Source organism: Adiantum capillus-veneris, chromosome 17 (genome assembly GCF_014529385.1).
Source record: "Adiantum capillus-veneris isolate H3 chromosome 17, ASM1452938v2, whole genome shotgun sequence".
In the NCBI taxonomy this organism is placed as follows: domain Eukaryota; kingdom Viridiplantae; phylum Streptophyta; class Polypodiopsida; order Polypodiales; family Pteridaceae; genus Adiantum; species Adiantum capillus-veneris.
Genome location: NC_140947.1, coordinates 153,121,025 through 153,140,785, shown reverse-complemented (window position 1 = coordinate 153,140,785; position 19,761 = coordinate 153,121,025). Strand labels below are relative to the sequence as shown.

Sequence of the window (19,761 nt, the reverse complement as noted above, 5' to 3'; positions counted from 1 at the left end):
GGAAGCTATGCCATTGGTCTTCACGTCGTCTGTCGTTGACTGGCCATGCATTGGTCGCCAACCAGGTCATTCTCGCTATAGTATGGTATACGGCCTCTTGTTGGATGTTACATTCCGGTGTGATAGCTCAGCTCCGCCGACTAGTGAGGAACTTTTTATGGAGTGGCACAGATGGGACTACTAATACTCGTGCTCGAGTTCGCTGGTCCACGATCATTCGTCCTAGGTCAGAGGGAGGCCTTGGCATTATTGATCCAGAGTTACAGAGCCGTGCACTTCTTACCATGCTTATTGTTCGGGGTCTTTTTCCCGGCCAAGAACCTTGGAAGATGCTTCTTTAGGCCGCTCTTTGCAGAGTGACTCTACGACTCGGCACTAGAGACGGTCATACTTGGCATTCTGGGTATCGTTTTCTCTTTACGGATGCCCCCTTGTCCACCTCCACCCTCTCACCCTTCCTCCGATCGCTCCTTCAGATTTGGGTTTCCATGCGACGGGCTATCATACGCCCACCTCCCTCATGTCGTGAGGAGATTGAGCGCCAGCCTCTCATTTGGAATGCTACAGTTCTTGATTCTTTGGTTAATCCACCTCGTCAGCTTGGAGAGAGGACTCACATTGATTGGGCTGCTTGGGACACTGGTCTTGCTGCCTCTATGCAGTTGTTTCATGAGACACGTATGCTGGATGCAGATTTTGTGGCAGAACATTATGACATTGGTCGCGGGGTGACAGACAGACTGCTTGAGATTGATTCTGCCGTTCCTTCACAGTGGGATGCAGTCATGCGAGGCACGGTTCAGATGCCCCCCCATTGTGGCTGGGAAGGCCTCTTTGATCAGAGCACTCTCTTATTAGTTCGTTTAGACACCATGCTGTTCACAGTTGATACTGACTACTCTCAACGGATTCATGCTAGATTGACATATAATGCCACCTCTCCACAACTTATCTCCCCCGGCGCTCGATGGGAGGCCATACGAGTAGTTGGCTCACGCGGGAAGCGTCGTTGTGTTGACCCCCGTTTTGCTTCCGCTGATGCTGCACTTTGGAGGCTTTGGGTGTGGGAGGGTCGTGCCCTATCTCAGCTTTATTGGGACCCAGGAGAGTGGCATTGGCCTCACTCTTACCCCACCGGTGCACCTGTATCATTCTTTGAGTACACTATCAGGATTGGAAGGTTAGCATTGATGAGACAGCAACCAGAGTAGCCCACTCGTATGCGTTTCTAGTTACATTCAGGCCTCTCCCATGCCTATCTGCAGCAGTTTTGGTCCTCCATCTGGGATTTACATGCGGCTCGTCGTATTTCTTTTTTCATGTGGATGATTGCACATGCGGGACTTCCAGTTGGGACTTGGCTAGCTACTATGGGTCATGATCCGTTATGTACTCGCTGTCCTTTGTGACTACTTGAGTCACCTGCACACTGTCTTTGGTCATGCTCAGCTTCCCATGTAGTGTGGCTTGCTGTTTGCTTTCTACTCAGCAGAACAGGTGTTCAGCATGGATTTCTCACTTGGGGATCTGTCTCATGGTTGATGCCGATACCCGGCCCGCATCTTTTCTACGAGGGCCACAGATCCAGCCTTCATGCTTACCTCGACTGGTTATCGGCCACAGATCCAGCCTTCATGCTTACCTCGACTGGTTATCAGCCACAAATCCAGCCTTCATGCTTACCTCGACTGGTTATCGGCGAGGGACTTTGGCTATGATACCACAGATTGCTTGGCAGGGGGATTCTCAGACACGTGACGAAGTTTTTTCAGTCATCACTAGTATTACACTATGGAATGTTTGGAGAGCTCGTTGTCTTCACATTCTAAGTGCGGCTCCACAGCTCCTTCAAGATATCCTCACTGCCATTTGGCTGGACATCATTCACACCTTGATTTGGCAGTGGGATGCTTCCTCAGGTACATCTCGAGCAGCCGAGGCTCGCTGATTTGCCTTCCTTCGGCGTTGGGCTCGATCCCCACTCTTCTTCACACTGACAGGTGGTCAGATTACTTGGTATTATGCCCCTCCTCAGTGGTTTCTCCTCCACTCATCACACCGACCACCATGAAATTGTTCTAGTCGAGTAGTCACTATAGTGGCTCTCCTCCTTACATTCAGCTTGTACACCCCACGTGATAGGCTATTTTGGCATCCGCTGGGGATTATATTGTACTCAGTAATATACAGCCATGATTTTTTCCAGAAAGAGAGAGAGAGAGAGAGAGAGAGAGAGAGAGAGAGAGAGAGAGAGAGAGAATTTTAACGTCCAAGAAAACTATCCCAAGAGACCTTAAAGATCTATCTGAAGAGGAGAGTTGAACTCAAGACCCGTTATTCAAGAGGGAAATGGCATAACCATTCTACCACACTTGGGTGATAGAAAGGTTATACCATTTTTCTCTTCTTATTGGCGCGCGCACACACACAGACACACCCACACACACACCCGAGAAGAAGAGAGAGAGAGAGAGAGAGAGAGAGAGAGAGAGAGAGAGAGAGAGAGAGAGAGAGAGAGAGAGAGAGAGAGAGAGAGAGAGAGAGAGAGAGAGTTACCCTCACTGCCATTTGGCTGGACATCATTCACACCCTGATTTGGCAGTGGGATTCTTCCTCAGGTACATCTCGAGCAGCCGAGGCTCGCCGATTTCCCTTCCTTCGGCGTTGGGCACGATCCCCACTCTTCTTCACACTTACAGGTGGCCAGATTACGTGGCATTATGCCCCTGCTCGGTGGTTTCTCCTCCACTCGTCTCACCGACCACCATGAGATTGTTCTAGTCGAGTTGTCACTATAGTGACTCTCCTCCTTACATTCAGCTTGTACATCCCACGTGATAGGCTATTTTGGCATCCGTTGGGGATTATATTGTACTCAGTAATATACAGCCCTGACTTTTCCAAAAAAAGAAAAAAGAGAGAGAGAGAGAGAGAGAGAGAGAGAGAGAGAGAGAGAGAGAGAGAGAGAGAGAGAGAGAGAGAGAGAGAGAGAGAGAGAGAGAGAGAATGAAATGAAATGAAATATTATATTAACGTCTTCAAAAGGCGAAAGTGACCTATGAGACCAAAAAGTTACAATGTGGTGGATCTGATACAAAGTCAGAGTAACAAGATGACAAAATGACAAAATAAAATATTATGGAATCCTAGACTGTTGGGTGTGGACTAAGCAACTAAAACAGCTGGCTGGGATAGGTAGATCATAGGAGATCCAGCATCGGTCGCTGGCGGATCTCATCAATCTCCTCCATGCTCAGTAGTCCGACCGGGCATTGTGCATGTCGAGCCAAAGTGACCTGGATCCTCTGATGCAGCCTCTGTCGATGTTGTGTAGTCCTCCGCAGTTGTGGGCGTCTGGATCTCCCTAGCTCAATCGCTCGTTGTTCAGTATGCCTCTAGTGTAAAGCGACGAGCTCTGCTGTTGTAGTAACTCCGCCGGGTGTCCAGTGGCAACTCTAAAGAAGTGTGTGATCTGTCTCTGAGACTGGCTAATCTTTCCTCTCATCAAGCTCTCTCTGTGTCTGCGCAGCTCGAGCAAAAACAAACCCAGGCATCTCTGATCCTCGTACTGCATGACTCTAGAGAATGGTCCAAAGCCCTCTCTGAACAAGCAATGGAAGCCGCGGCGTATCTTGTAGTAGACGGGGCAGTGGCATGTGTAGTGCAACTCTGTCTCAGGCTCGATGTCACACAGGGGGCATGTCCTGGCCTCTGCTGGTACTCCGCTATATCTCCCAGTCTCGATCCGCAGCTGGTGTGAAGATGTGCGTATCTGGCCAATAGCACATCGTACCCCATGAGACAGGTGAGTGTCAATGTATCTGGGCCTCGTCACAAAACCATCCTCCGTAAGCTAGAGGAGATGCTCTCTGTAGAAAGCCATCTTCGTGCCTAGTTCCTGTATTGGCTGTATCCATGTCCTCTTGGTGTCTAGCTGGGTCAAGTCCTGGCGAATGAGCCTGGTGATCTTGGACTGTGTAAGAGTCAGAGAAGGCGCATCCAGTGAGTGAGTACTGGAAAGGAGGCAATCTGTCTATGGTGAACCCATGCGCCTGAAACCATGACGTCATCTCCCCATACCAGCATGTTGTATCTCCCTGCATGGATAACTGTTGAGAGGACTCAAGTGCAAGGCGTGCATATCTGTCTCTGGGGAGTTCCCACATTCGGTGTATGAAGGAGACCGATCTTGTGAGCGCCTCAACCACCAGTGGTGAGGCAGCTAGCTCTTCTCGTATAATAGCACGTGGTACTGAAGTCTTGGCCCTAATGAGCCGCGAGATCATAGAGACCAGAGGCTTCTCCATGTCCCCCCATCCATCACTTCGGCGTGTCCTCCCGTGATGGTCCAGTGAAGGTCCCCAAATCTCAGCTCCATAGAGCAATACAAAAGCCACCAAAATGTCAAAGAGCCAGAGCTTCGTCCGAGGCTCCTGAAACTGAACCTGTGAACACATCCTTTCCAATTTACCCAATGCTGCATGGGCTCTGGTCAATCGAGTCTCTGCTGCCCTCCTCAGTGAAAATGCTGGCCCACTGAAAACCACTCCAAGGTAAGTGTAAGCATCTGTATACTCCACCTTCTCTTGTCCGTATGTGAAAGCGGGCGCTGACCTCCTGATCCACTGTGGGGTGGTATTAAATACCATGACCTTGGTTTTACCAAGGTTGACGGACAAACCACTTTATTGGGCAAACTTATGCAAAGCATCCAGGTGACGTTGCATCCCCTCCGGAGAGTCAAAGATCAAAACAATATCATCAGCATATAACAATAGTGGAATCCATGTCCCCGCCAGCTGTGCACCTCTATCACCATCTCTCTCAATGTAGTCAGAAACCTCATCTACATACATACCAAATAGAGTAGGAGAGAGCGGGCAGCCCCGCTTCACCCCAACAGTGGAGTAAACCGGTGTGGATAGACCCTCTGGGGTGCATACATGCCCCATTACTGACCTGTATAATGCCATGACCCCCCAAATGAGCTCTGTGGGTACTCCCATCTGTTGTAATCTGCGCATCAATCTCGCTCTGGGCACTGTGTCAAATGCTTTACGGAAATCCACAAAGCTACAATAGATCCATCTCCCACGCGATCTACCCTCCTCAATGATGGCTCTGAGTGTCAAGATATGGTCAAGAGTAGAAAAACCCCTCCTGAAACCTGCCTGCCCGGCTGCAGGCATCCCCTCCCTCTCTGCCCATCTACTCAGCTGCTGCTCAAGAATAGATGCGTACAACCGTGCCAATGTGTGGCCAATCATGATGGTGCGATAGTTCCCAGGCTCCATAGGGTCTCCCGACTTGAAGATAGGTACAATAGTAGATAGGCTCCAGGTATCAGGCAAGCCCTCACACATGGCACGGTTAAACATAACTGCTAGAAGCTCTGCTAGTAAATCTCTGGCATGCATGAAATGCTCAGCCACTAAGCCATCATGATCATATGCTCTCCTAGTCTTCATCCTGTCAATGGCCTTCCTCACCATCTCAGCGGTGAAAAAAACACGCGTGCGGGCATGGATCGAGGGGGTCAGGAAGGGGGGGCTGCTCAGGAACTGTGTACAAAGATGATGCATACTGGCCAGGCTTCTGTAGAAGTGATGGCAAGGGGGGGGGGGAGTGTTCATGAAAGAGCCTCCACGCCTCACGTGAGTCCTTACTCAAGAATAGCTGGCATAGATCCTGCTCTAGGCGAGCTAGGAATGCCCTCTTCTTCCGCTGCACTAGGCGTCGGAAGTCAATTTGTGACTGCCTATGAGCGATGTTCCCCAAAAGCACCTCCCTCTGAAGTCTAGTTCTAGTGTCCCGGCATTCTTCATCATACCAACTGTTATGGGGCATGCTCCCTGAACGGCGTCTCTGCTCAGGCTGGGTATCTGGGTATGCTGCAACAGTTGTCTGTGTCAGTATAGTAGTAAGCTCCTTCAGAGGTCACCCTGGTTCCTCTGTGCACAGGCGTCTGTAGATCCCATCTATGTATACAGAGTGTCTCTCCCGCGTGAAGGTGTAGCGAGTAGGGGGTGCTGCCCGTAGCCTGTGTGCTACACTAAACTGAAAAGAAATGGTCAGCAGTATAAGAGCATGATCCACTGCCACATCAACAGGTCTGGGTCCAACCGTGAGGTCCTGAATACTAGAGATGAGGTTGGGTTGTGCCATGACATAGTCCACTGTGTTGGCTCCATGTCTGTGTGGGAAGCATGTGAAACCTCCCGAAGCAGGAAACCTCTGTAGGCCATTCAAGATGGCCAGTCCATTTGCGGTGCCCATGTCTATCAGGTGTCTTCCATACTCAGTATATTCCGCATCGTGTGATAGTCTGGACAGGCCCGTCTCTACAACATCTAGCTCTCTCATCATCTCCTCTGAAGTATCATAAAACACTGTCTGGTGATGGGCAGTCCTAGCATTGAAGTCCCCTAGAATGATAATGTCACCATCTCTAGAGAACTCCCATATGTCATCATCCAAAATAGAAAAGGGGGACTGTCCTTTGGGTGATGGATAGCCCGACGTACTCAGGGGAAAGTAGCAAATAGCAATGTAGAGATATCTGCCTGTCTCTGCTTTCAATCTCACCCACATGTACCTAGCTTGCTCATCCCTGCGGGCTATATGTATCAATGGCTGCAAATCCTCTCTAAATAACACTGCCACTCCCCCCGAGCCTCGTCCTCTGTGTTCTGAGCGTGTCTCCTGTCTGTAAGCTGTCTCCCATCTGTATCCACTAATGTGAGGCATGGGGCCTGGTGTGTCTCAGAGTAAAAGATGATGTCTCTTCCAGTAAAGCTATCCTCAAAAGCACCCACATCAAGACGCATGGATCCAATACAGTTCCAGGCAGCCACTTTGAGTGTGGTCCCATAAGTCTCGCACCATCATGTGGAGCGTCGCTCCAGTATTACTCCTCTTCCATCTCGGTAAAAGGCAATCTTGCCTTTCCCCTTGCTGCTCTAATCTCCGGCATTACTTCCTGCATATGAGCGATCTGCGAGAGGGTAAGATCACCCCCGAGAAAAATGCCCGTCTCTTTAATTGTTGGCCTTTTCTTCAAGGACTTTTTCGCTTCCATGGAGGGAAAACGGAGGATGAGTGCCCTTTCTTTCGAGGTTTCCCCACTGCTTCCATTTTTCTTTATGTTGCCCACTCTTCAAGCTCTTGTGTGCGTCGGCTCATGAACCCCCATCAAGTCCATGAGTTCTTTTATTTCTTCGTCCACATTGCCTTTGTCTTTAAGACCGCAAATTCTCACATGTAAAGCGCGCACACGTCTTCTTTGCTCCTCCTCTAGTGTTTGATTAATGATAGTGGGTGTGGACGTGGACGTTATCTCCTTGCCTTTTCCTTTCTTGGCCACCTCGATCCATTTCTCGGCTTCATCCGCCTTCTGCTGAGTTTTGGTAAGAACATCCACCCAAGAAGTCGTCATCTCTTTGTGTTGCTCTTCTCCCTCTTTGATGCCCCATACTTGCTCCTTGATAGTGTTGATTTCTTCGATTACTGAGGGTCGCAATTCGCCCTCTTCCAGTGTGCTGCTTGATCGTGCTTCTACGAGATCTTTCTTGAGTGACGCAATCTCTTCGTGTTGAGTCGTCACTCGGTCTTCCAGTGCGTTTATCTTGCTTTCTTGGATCAGGACGCGTCCTTCCAGCATTTTTATTTTGCCCAATAGATTGCGGTTCATCTTGCGTACATATGCATCCACACTATGCATACATTGTCTCCCGTATCAAGCATACATCCGCATCAAGCATTCCATTGCGGGTAAAGATACAACCACAGCCCACTGCGGGCGTCAGCCTTAAAACCAAAATAATGGGGGGCCTTGCGTCCAATGTCCTGGTCTGCTCCTGTTCTAGCACCTGTAGGAGAATCGGCCTTTCTGATTTTTGTGATTTTTCTTTTGCTTTTCGGTGGGCAGTGCTTTCCTCAGGGAAAATTAAATTAAAGCAAAGCAGAGCCAAGCAATGCCATGCAATTTTCAATTAATTTGTGTTTTAATGCCACGGGCGACCTTAAACCGGGCGAGGGCAAGGATAGAGAGCGAGGACGAGGAAAAAGGGGGGGGGGGGGGGGGGGGGGGACGAGGGGCGAGGGCTAGGGGGCGGGGGGCGAGAGGCGAGGGCTACGGGCGAGGGATAGGGGGGGAGGGGCGAGGTGCGAGAGGCGAGGGGCGAGGGGGTGCAAGGCGAGCGGGTACAAGGCGAGGGCAAGCGGGTGCAGGCCAAGACAGGGGCGAGCAAGTGCAGGGCAGGCGAGGGACGGGGGGGGGGGGGGGGGGGGGGGTGCAGAGAGAGAGAGTGAGAGAGTGTTGCTTAATGGACTATTTTCTTATTTTCTCGAGTAATTTCTTTTTATTGAAATTAGGATTTTTGAAGATGTGCACTTGAACCGTGAGGTTAGGAACTGTAGATCTACTGGAATTATTAAAAGCCATCAGGAACGGAAAACTCTGATGCGTCATATAATGGGTGATAGTAAGCATCGTGAAAGGGTTTTACCGTTAGTTCGGTGGGAGAGACCAGGAAACGAATATTCCTGATGCGTCACGTGATGGGGTGATGGGAGCATCGGGAAAGGGAATATCTCGTTGGTCTCGCAGGAAACCCGAACTGGAAAGAGGAATACGCGTAAAGACGCAAGCACAAGAATAAAGATGGGTTATGAGAAGCTTTTCTTAAAAAGCGGAATATTTTAACGAGTTTTCCGGGAAGAGCAGACGCTTTCCCGCGAGGAATCTATGTTTGCATTGCATTCGTGCATGTGGTTGCATCCAGGGACGCCTGGGGAGTGTTGTGAAAGGCATTGTTTTTAACTTATAAGGTTTTATTGAGTTTTTGGGCAGGTTCAGACCAATTTTAAAATATGCCGGCCGCCCACTTAATAAGTGGGCAGCCACTTAGAAAATAAAGCAACAAAACCAGCCAGCGAATTCTCTCTCCCTACTTCGAGTAGAACAACGCACCAGAATGAAAAAAGAAAAAAGAAAAAAGAAAAAAGAAAAAAACGACCGCGATCTCTACGCGAGCAGCTATTCGTGCCGTGGCCAAGGAGCTATAAAAGCACCACATGCCCTCACTGAAAGGGGGTTACCAACGTCAGCAAGAGAAGACTCTGCCGTCAGATAACCCAAGAGATTGCGAGACTACGAAGCACGGAAGTCGCTTTTCCCGCGCAAGAGCGACAGGTATCTATTGTGGATTCGCCATACGAATTGTTGTTGCGTGTTTGTGTGTGTGTTTGCAGGTATTTCATCGCGAAGGAGAAGCGAGAAGGCTTCGGCCTACGCTTGGGAATTCCCGGAACGGAATTCGGAAATTGTTTGCGGAGTCTCGACTCCGAGTACAGACGGAAAAAGGATTGAGAGCTCGTCTCTCGGATTTCCCTTATAGGAAGGAACGACCATTGAGTCAGAGATTTAGAACGGAGGGGTTTTCTCTGGTTCTTGTGCTTGTAAAAAGATTCTCCCTAATAAAGGATTCTCTTTAAGGGGGGGGGACCAGCCCATCCTCCTGTCCCAAATATTGTGTCGAACTTCTCCCTCAACTCTGTTTAGTTGAAAGATTCTTTATTTTCATCTTGTTGATTATTCGTGTGCGCTCCCGTTTGTGACAGTGGTATCAGAGCTCGGATTCCTCTCTTTCTCTGCAAAGAAGGACGATTTCGGGAAGGAACAGGAAGAACCATGACAAGCCACGGAAGAACCGCTGAAGACGAACTTCAGCAAGTGCGAGCCCAACTCGCGGAATTGCAACAACTCATTTCGTTGCCGGCTGTCCAAAAGGCTTTGGACGGAATCAAGAAGCCGCAAGGAACGGATGCCGATGGGCATCAGGAAAATCCAGTTAATGGAAGCAACCAACAGGTGGATGGTGCGGAAAAAGTTGCCGAAACGCACAAGGGATCTCCGGATCAGGACAAACGGCCTTCTAAGAGCAAGGGCTAGGAAAAAGAACTCTTTCTGCTTAATGAAAGCAAGGATGTCTCTATCTCTTCTCCATCATACTCTCCTGATTATACTACTACATCTACTTCTCATACAGTATCTAAATCTTCTCCCAAGAAGAAAACTTCTACTACTTCCCTACATGCTACTAAAGAGAAGCCCCAGGTCAAGAGGGATAACCGCAGACGTCACCGCAAGATGCGGATTTTCAAATCCGGTGACAAGGATGTGAAGTTTGATAACTACACAGGACAGAGAGATATCTCCAAGGCATTGTCTTTCATCAGGCAGTTTGAAGTTGCTTTTGCCAATGGAAACTTCACTGAAAAATCCAAGTTGCGTCATGTTGGGATGCATCTCAAGGAGACTGCAAGCAACTGGTGGCTAGGCAAAATTCTGGAAGGTACTCAAGCCAGAACCTGGGCTCAATTCAAAGCTGAATTCTATGAGCAATTTCTTCCACCAGATTTCGAGAAGGACATTCGGAAGGAATGGGACTGGCTCGCCCAAAAGGAACAAGAGAAAGTCACGGCTTATGTTGACAAGTTTTGGTCGGTTCTTCTAAAAGTTACGCCTTTTATGAAGATTTTCAACGAAGAAAAGATGCGAAAGTTTGAAGCAGGTCTTCAACCACCGCTTCGGAAGAGCATGAAGGTGTACCCACATGACACCCTTCAGCGGATGATGGAGTCGGCAATCATTGCCGAGGATTTACATTCCAACGGTACCCCCAGACGGATGGAACATAGCACATACCGTGCAAGGCAAAGAGCGTCTATGATGACCATGGCAACCAAGGCAAAAATCGTTCCCCAAAGAATCCGGATGAGCCTAAGAAGCCAAAGGGTACCGGAAAACGGCTTAAGTATCTCACACCAATCCAAGTACAAACCTTCAAAGAGCAAGGAAGGTGCTTCTACTGTGGTGAAAAAGGACATATGAAGCCCGAGTGCCCTGTTCGGCAGCAACGGCAGGAACAAGCATCTTCAAAGAAAGAACAATCGAAGAAAGAACCCACTCCACCGAGCTTGAATTCCATTCCTGATGTGCAAGGGAATATAGAAACCGAGAAAGGGAAGCGCCAGCTCCTCAAGGGTTGGGGATCTGTGAACAACTAGCGGGTGTTGATCCTCTACGACCCTGGATCGATGGACAACTTCATCTCACTGGAAACTGCAAAGCGCCAAAACGCTTGGGTCTTACATCGGCTCAGCTTGGAACTCCAGTCACTTCCGGATCGGCATTTGAGGGGTTGACCACCAATGCAACTCCCGTGCAAGGACAACTCAATCTTCCGATTGGTGAATACAAGGACCGCGAATGCTTTTTGATGGCACCTATCGAGGGATGTGATATCATCTTGGGTATGCCATGGCATTACCATATGCAACCGGTCCCAGATTATGTAGAAAAGACCCTCGCTTTTGAGCATGATGGCAAGAAAATTAAATTTTTGCTGATGCAGGGGATTGGCTATTCCCTATTGTAAGCCATATCTCCATTAAGAAGGAAATAAAGAAGTGCGTTTCTGCTTACTTGATTTTTGCACGTGAAAGAGATAAAACTAATGAGGGTTCGCTCTCTAGTTTGGAAATTAAACGTTTTCAATTTCTTGAAAAGTATAAAGATTGTTTCACGGATACTCTACCGGACAAGCTACCTCCGGAACGTCCGGAAGATCATCGCATTGATCTCGTACCAGGTAGCTCTCCCCCAAACCTACCCCCTTATCGGGTTAGTCTTGCTCAGCAAGAGGAAATTTTGAAGCAAGTCAACGAGCTTCTGGAAAAAGGTCTAGTACGACCAAGTTCTTCGCCTTATTGCTCTCCAGTTCTACTGGTGCAGAAGAAAGACGGCACGTTTCGAATGTGCATAGATTATCGATCTCTAAACAAGATCACTATCAAGAATCGCTCTCCGATACCTCGGATTGATGATATTCTCGATAAGCTGCAGGGAGCAAGCATCTTTAGTCGCATTGACTTAAAAAGTGGGTATCATCAGATACGCATAGCCCCTGAAGATGTCCATAAGACTGCCTTTCGCACAACTTTTGGACTTTATGACTTTTTGGTAATGCCGTTTGGCTTGACCAATGCTCTTGCCACATTCAATCGAACCCACACCGAGATTTCACAGGAGTGTTCTTTGATGACATACTCGTCTTTTCAAAGACCGAGGAGAAACATCGGAAGCACTTGGATATAGTGTTTCAGGAATTGCGAAAGCATGAGTTGCATGTGAATGCTAAGAAGAGTGAGTTCTTCCTCACTGAGATACACTATCTCGGCCATATAGTCTCACACAACCAAGTGAAAATGGATCCCGCAAAGATCCAAGTCGTGCAAGATTGGCCAACTCCCAGTACGGTACATGATGTACGAAGTTTTCTGGGATTGTGTTCTTACTATCGGAGGTTTATCCGAGGCTTTGCTCAAGTAGCAGGACCACTTCATGATCTAACAAGGAAAAAGATCCCTTTCAGGTGGGGATCGAGACAACAAGGTGCCTTTGGTAGGCTAAAGTACCTATTAAGCCATGGACCTATTTTGATAGTGCAAGACTCAAGGAAACCATTCGAGGTTCATTGCGATGCTTCAGGTGATTGCATTGGTGCAGTGCTTAACCAAGAAGCCCATGGAGTGGCTTATGAAAGTAGACGACTTAAGGATGCAGAATTGCATGCCTCGATCTACGAGAAGGAACTTATGGCTGTGATCCACGCCTTGTCTACCTGGAAGCATTATCTTCTAGGAGCAGATTTTGTGATCAAAACCGATCACCAGAGTTTGCGGTATTTTCTTACGCAACGGAAATTATCTGAGAATCAAATGAGATGGGTCAACTTTTTGTCCATGTTTCACTTCCAGATCCTCCATACGGCTGGGAGTAAGAATGTGGCTGCAGACGCATTGTCTAGACGGCCTAGGGTGAACGCAGTTACTTCTGTGTATCACCAAGAATTGGAATCACTTCTAGAGTTGTATCCGAATGACCTAGACTTCTCCTCCACTTGGAATAAATTACAGAACGGAGAGGATGAATATCCCTATTCTTTTCGGGATGGTTACCTCTATCACCACCAAGCAATTTGCGTGGCAGAACCATTGAGAAAGAAAATCATGGAAGAACCACATGCTTCACCATATGCAGGTCATCGGGGAATTCTCCCTACGACCTTAGCATTGGAAAGATATTTCTTTTGGCCAAGCCTTAAAGTAGACATTGATCAATATGTCAGGGAATGCTTGGTTTGCCAAAAAGTAAAGTATGATCGGCATAAGACGCCTGGGTTACTCCAACCTTTACCTGTGTCTGATCAACCCAGGGAGAGTATTGCCATGGATTTTATTATAGATCTCCCAAAGACTCAAACTGGAAATGATGCGATCTGGACTATCGTGGACAGATTTAGCAAGCAAGCTCACTTTATTCCAGTTAACAAAACAATCAAAGCAGACCATATGGCTAGATTTTTTGTAGCACAGATCTTTAAGCATCATGGGCTGCCCAAGTCTATTGTGAGTGATTGAGATCCTGGCATGACAGGCAACTTTTGGCGTGCCTTGTTTGATAACCTTGGCACAAAGTTGAAATTTTCTTCTGCATATCATCCTCAAACGGATGGGCAGAGTGAGATCGCTAATTCCACAGTATTGGATATGTTGAAATCTTATGTGTCAGAAGACAGTCTGACTGGGAGAAGTATTTGCCCCTTGTTGAGTACGCGTATAACAATACCGTGCATTCGTCTACGGGGAAAGCACCTTTTGAGATTCTCTATGGTAAGCCTTTGCTTCCATCGATCCTTGTCACTAAGGATAAGACTTTCGCAACAGATGAGTTTGTCCGGGATTTGGACACGGCCTACGGGCAAGTTAAGAGAGCAATTTTGCACTCTTAGGAAAAACATAAGAAAGCTGCGGATAAGCACAAAAGGAATCTGGACTTAACAGTCAGTCAATTAGTCTTACTCAAGTTTGAGAAGGCAAGACTAAAGAAACAAGCGACTCATAAAGGGAAAGTGGTAAAACTTTTTAATCGCTATTATGGGCCGTTTAAGATAATTGACCAAGTGAACGATGTGACGTTCCGATTAGACTTACCATCTAATTGGAAGATCCACAATGCTTTCCATGTTAGTTTACTCCAGCCATATATGGGACCGCCTCCAAGTCAGCCTATTGCTGAGGAACCTCCTGAGGTTGAGGAAACAGAAGAAATACTTCAACCGGAACAGATCATTGATCATCAGGAGCGACCACTTAAGTCCGGGAAGATTACACGGAAGTATTTGGTAAAGTTTAAGAATTATTCTACTCTAGATGCTCAGTGGATGACCGAGTAGGAATTAGCACCCTATCCTGAGATTCTGGAAGGATATGTACAAGCACTACAGTTGAGGACAACTGTTTAGAAGCCAGTAAATGGACTATTTTCTTATTTTCTGGAGTAATTTCTTTTTATTGAAATTAGGATATTTAAAGATGTGCACTTGAACCGTAAGGTTAGGAACTGTAGATCTATTGGAATTATTAAAAGCCATCAGGAACGGAAAACTCTGATGCGTCATATGATGGGTGACATTAAGCATCGCGAAAGGGTTTTACCGTTAGTTCGGTGGGAGAGACCGGGAAACGAATATTCCTGATGCGTCACGTGATGGGGTGACGGGAGCATCGGAAAGGGAATATCTCGTTGGTCTGGTAGGAAACCCGAACTGGAAAGAGGAATACGCGTAAAGACGCAAGCACAAGAATAAAGATGGGTTTTGAGAAGCTTTTCTTAAAAAGCGGAATATTTTAACGAGTTTTCTGGGAAGAGCAAACGCTTTCCTGCGAGGAATCTATGTTTGCATTGCATTCGTGCATGTGGTTGCATCCAGGGACTCCTGGGAAGTGTTGTGAAAGGCATTGTTTTTAACTTATAAGGTTTTATTGAGTTTTTGGGCAGGTTCAGACCAATTTTAAAATATGCCGGAATAAAGCAACAAAACTAGCCAGCGAATTCTCTCCCTCTACTTTGGGTAGAACAGCGCAAAAAAAAAAAAAAAAAAACCACCGCGATCTCTACGCGAGCAGCTATTTGTGCCGTGGCCAAGGAGCTATAAAAGCACCACATGCCCTCACTGAAAGGGGGTTACCAACGTCAGCAAGAGAAGACTCTGCGTCAGATAACGCAAGAGATCGCGAGACTACGAAGCACGGAAGTCGCTTTTCCCGCGCAAGAGCGACAGGTATCTATTGTGGATTCGCCATACGAATTGTTGTCGCGTGTTTGTGTGTGTGTTTGCAGGTACTTTATCGCAAAGGAGACGCGAGAAGGCTTCGGTCTACACTTGGGAATTCCGGGAACGGAATTCGGAAATTGTCTGCGGAGTCTCGACTCCGAGTACAGACGGAAAAAGGATTGAGAGCTCGTATCTCGGATTTCCCTTATGGGACGGAACAACCATTGAGTCAGAGATATAGAATGGAGGAGTTTTCTCCGGTTCTTGTGCTTGTAAAAAGATTCTCCCTAATAAAGGATTCTCTTAGGGGGGGGGGGGGGGGGGGGGGACCAGCCTATCTTCTGGTCCCAAATACTGTGTCGAACTTCTCCCTCAACTCTGTTTAGTTGAAAGATTATTTATTTTCATCTTGTTGATTATTCGTGTGCGCTCCCGTTTGAGAGAGAGAGAGAGAGAGAGAGAGAGAGAGAGAGAGAGAGAGAGAGAGAGAGAGAGAGACGAAGAAGAAGAAGAAGAAAAGAGTTTTAACGTTGTAGGAAACTATCCCAAGAGACCTTAAAGATCTAGCCGACGAGGAGTTGAACTCAAGACCCGTTATTCAAGAGGGAAATGGCATAACTAATCTACCACACTTGGGTGATAGAGAGAGAATCTAACTATTACATGGATATTAGACAAGTTGCATATTTGTATGTGAGACTGATTAATGATTTGTTGGGGAAGTTGGTTTGGTTAGAAAAAATATTCATCTTGGTACTGGGTTGCTTTCTCTAGGAGGTATGTGTGCACATCTATTTTGTCAGGGAAGTACAATCATGAAGTGCATTAAGCTGACTAGCTTCATCTTATGTCAAACTGGGGGTGAGATTTGGTACATAGGTTGGTGTGGTGTAAGGATTTCTTGTATGATTGTGGCTGGGTGGGTCAGCTAGCATTTGAGCAAGTCTCTTTTGGGCTGCTGGGCAACCAAAACTGTGCACGTCTCTCTCGAAAAGTTATGTTTATAGGATACTTTCGGGACCCGTCCTCAAAAGGATCTAATGTAACATCTTCTTACCACGGTTGCAGAAAAATCAATTTGTCCCCAATGGTGAGAGAAGAGCAATCGGCCATCCTAGAGGCAGGCAAGCTGTGTCACAAACTGCTGGCATGTCAAGCCACTGAAGAACGGAGCCAACCTACAGATCTCGACCAAGGAGCTTGAACCCTAAGAAGCAACAGCAGCAGAAGAAGTTTTACTAACTTGCGGAACCCCGTTCGATGAGGACCAAGTGACCTAAAGGGATTAAATAAAGCAAGACCACACGCAAAAATTCATTGCGTAAAAATTGATGACGTGGCAATTGTACGGATTTCCGCATTTCACGTTGCTGGCTGGTGACGTGGCAGGTGTACGGATTTCCGTGACGCGCTGGCAGCTTTTGGTGCTAATGCTTTTGGATCAGATGCTTTTGAGTTGGTAGCTTTTCATGTAACTGCTTTTGAGCGGCCAAGGGCCTTTAAATATGAGCCAAGGGCTCATTCTCTGGCATGCTCCCGCGTGGAGGTGCAGAGTCTGGAGTATCAGCGTTGTACTGAGTTCAAGCAATATAAAGAAATACGGAAAGGGGCGCCAACGTTTGGGGCCAGTGCTCTCTTGGGGTGGAACTCCGCCGCTCCCCGTCTCGTGTCGTGCATCTCTTTCAATTCAGTTGTTTAGCAATGAAAGTACCTTTGCCCAACAAATTGATGTTCTCCACTTTGCCTTCATCCGCAATGGCTAAATATCCCGTTAGCCACTCTCAGAATTTAACCCAGGTATCGACAAAAAGGTCGACGACGCCTTTGAGAGAGAGAACCTCAAAACGGTAAAAGAAGGCACCAGATCACTCTAGAGAAGAGGAAAGCCTGTTCAAAAAACCCGTCTCCACCTCAACCCTTTAACTAACCAAAGAAGGGAGAGGGAATGTGTGTGTGTGTGGGAGTGTGGGAGTGAGCATGTGGGAGTATGTGAACCTTACTCTATAGATCCACCTCTAGTGTGGTTACTCTAGGTGGATCTATAGCATGACGCTTTGGCTTGTATCGATTAGTGCGTTAGGCTACCTCCTCGTTCCATATCTTTTGCTTATTTCTGTGGAGGCCTTGTCTCTCTATCCACAGGGCAGGTCTCCACAGCTTTGTGGCCTGCGTATGCCTGTGACTGAGGATCCTGACCTCTTGGGTTAGGAGTATGCAGATGACACTTTGTTGTTTTCGTATTATAATTTAGATGCTCTTGACAGTTTGTGAGCAGTGCCCAAGTTTTGGTTTTGGCTAGTGTACGTAGCCATCACTTGGCACCAGTCTTGTGGCCTCTGTGTCTTACCTGTTCTTTTAAAAAAAACTCAGTATTTTCTTTTTGTTTTTGTTTTATGCATGGTCTAGTGGACTTGAACCTCGGCATGAATTGTTGCTCAATGTGGGTTGATTGACATGACCATCTTGCTACTCTTTGTTAAGGCATTTATTTGAACCTGAGTATTGATAATCTGTTTGTTGCAATTGATAATAGAAGGGAGTTGGTGAGAAAGGGGTTGCCCAACTTGAGAAGTCTTTGGGTTCAAAAGTTGAAGCTTTGGTATCAAGGCAACTTCAGACACAGTTTCAAACCAGTGGGAAGCAAGTTCTTCAGGTGTCTTTCTGTTTCTTACGATTTGGGTGGTGAAAAACGATGATATGGCCTCTTTTTTGAGTTTTAGTTGTCCCTCCATCACTTCCCTAAGCTTTTATGTGTTTGTGGTTATGCGTGCAGGAAGGATTGCGTTCTTCTTTGGAAGCATCTCTTATCCCTGCTTTTGAGCGGGCTTGCAAAGAGATGTTTGGTCAAGTTGATACAGCTTTTCAGAAGGGCATTTTGGAGCATCGAACGCAGGCTCAACAGCAATTGAATTCCTCTCACAATGCTCTTTTAACCTCTCTCCAGGCATGCTCTTTGTTTGTTACTTGTAGGTTTGTCATGTAGCCTCTTTAATGTGTGATTGCACTTCTTACATGGCAACAGGAAGCGATCTCACAAGCATCTTCTCTGGCGGCTTTTATGAAAGGAGATTTAACAGAAGGGCATCGGAAGCTCCTTACTGTCATTGAGAATGCAAGCAGTGGCCGATTGCCGAAGTCAATCAATGGTGGTCTTCCAGAGAAGGTAGAAGATTATGTTGTATTTTTATTTCTACTCTCTGTGTTAGTGTAGTAACCTATACAAGCGCACCTACGTGGTTTCAGGCTATGACTGTCGAATGTGTGGAGGAGTCTCTGGATCCTACAAAAGAGCTGTCAAGGTTAATATCTGAGAGGAAATTAGAAGAAGCTTTTAACAAAGCTCTCTCCCTGACTGATGTAGGGGTTGTCTCTTGGTTGTGTAATCAGGTAAACCTCTAGGGCTTGCTGAGTTTTTTGTGCGTATGTGAGTGTCAAAAGTTAAGCTTGTTGTTTGTGACATGGCTCTTGACAGGTGGATCCTGCAGCCTTGTTCACAATGTCACCTCCTCCTCTGAGTCAAGGTGTTCTCCTGGCTTTAGTTCAGCAGCTTGGTTGTGACCTAGGGAATGATACCAGCAAGAAGCTAATGTGGATAAAGGATGCAGCTATAGCTTTAAATCCTCACGATCCTGTTCTGGCACCACATATGCGCCATTTTCTTGAAAAGCTTTATGCCAACCTCCATGCTTTAGCAAAGACTTCGTTAAGCCCCGAGTTGGCAAATTCAACTCGTTTAGTGACATGTGTGGTACACTCCTTGCTCAGTGTGTGCAAATGAGGCTACCTAGTCCTAAGCTTTGTAATATAACGTTTTGTAAAGTTCTGTACTCCTGTGCTAGCCCCCACTTTGCTTGCTTGCTTGCTTAAATGCATACTTTGCTATGAGGAGTTGGTAGGTACCTTGCGAGCCTTGTTTTATATTATATTTTACTGAAGACTGGTGACTGCAATTTACCAAAACTCATTGCTATTTCGTGTTGGCCATTCAGAAAGTAAAAGCTAGCTCAATGATGTGATGGTCAATGTCTTCACATGTGTTTGGGTTCTCTCTCTCTCTCTCTCTCTCTCTCTCTCTCTCGTGTAGAGATCTTGAGTTCATGACTCATCGGATAGAGCCTTAGACGTCTTTTGGGTTTGTTCTTATGGTGTGTGAAACCTCTCTCTCTCTCTCTCACACACACACACACACACACTCTCTCTCTCTCTCTCTCTCTCTCTCTCTCTCTCTCTCTCTCTCGTGTAGAGATCTTGAGTTCATGACTCATCGGATAGAGCCTTAGACGTCTTTTGGGTTTGTTCTTATGGTGTGTGAAACCTCCCTCTCTCTCTCTCTCACACACACACACACACACACACACAGGAGAGACGAGAGCTGAGTTTTAAAACTCTTTGGAGATGCTCGAAATGGAGCCCGTCTCCACCAGTACAAAATGGAGATGATTGTGTCTAGAGGACATCAGCAATACAGGAACGTGTAAGATTATAGAACTGTACAAGATGGTATGCTGGCCATAATCAATAAGAAAGCTTCAAGGCGGGAAAATTGACACATTTGAAAAGCGGAATAGAAAGTGAGGGT

General features: G+C 46.9%; 1 protein-coding gene across 3 annotated transcripts in view; it reads left to right on the top strand.

Annotated features, from left to right (window-relative positions):
- LOC147438345 (enhancer of mRNA-decapping protein 4-like) overlaps positions 1-19,152 on the top strand; it is a 126,847-nt gene extending 107,695 nt beyond the window's left edge. For 2 of the 3 annotated variants that reach the window (XM_086487645.1, XM_086487646.1), the window contains exons 9-13: positions 17,716-17,835; positions 17,956-18,126; positions 18,205-18,345; positions 18,426-18,569; positions 18,655-19,152. In XM_086487645.1, coding sequence (XP_086343771.1) covers positions 17,716-17,835; positions 17,956-18,126; positions 18,205-18,345; positions 18,426-18,569; positions 18,655-18,960 — 882 coding nt within the window. In that variant the 3' untranslated portion in view covers positions 18,961-19,152. The remainder of the gene's footprint in view (positions 1-17,715; positions 17,836-17,955; positions 18,127-18,204; positions 18,346-18,425; positions 18,570-18,654) is intronic. The other variant, XM_086487647.1, reaches the window with a different exon arrangement.
- The last annotated feature ends 609 nt before the right edge of the window (positions 19,153-19,761 follow it).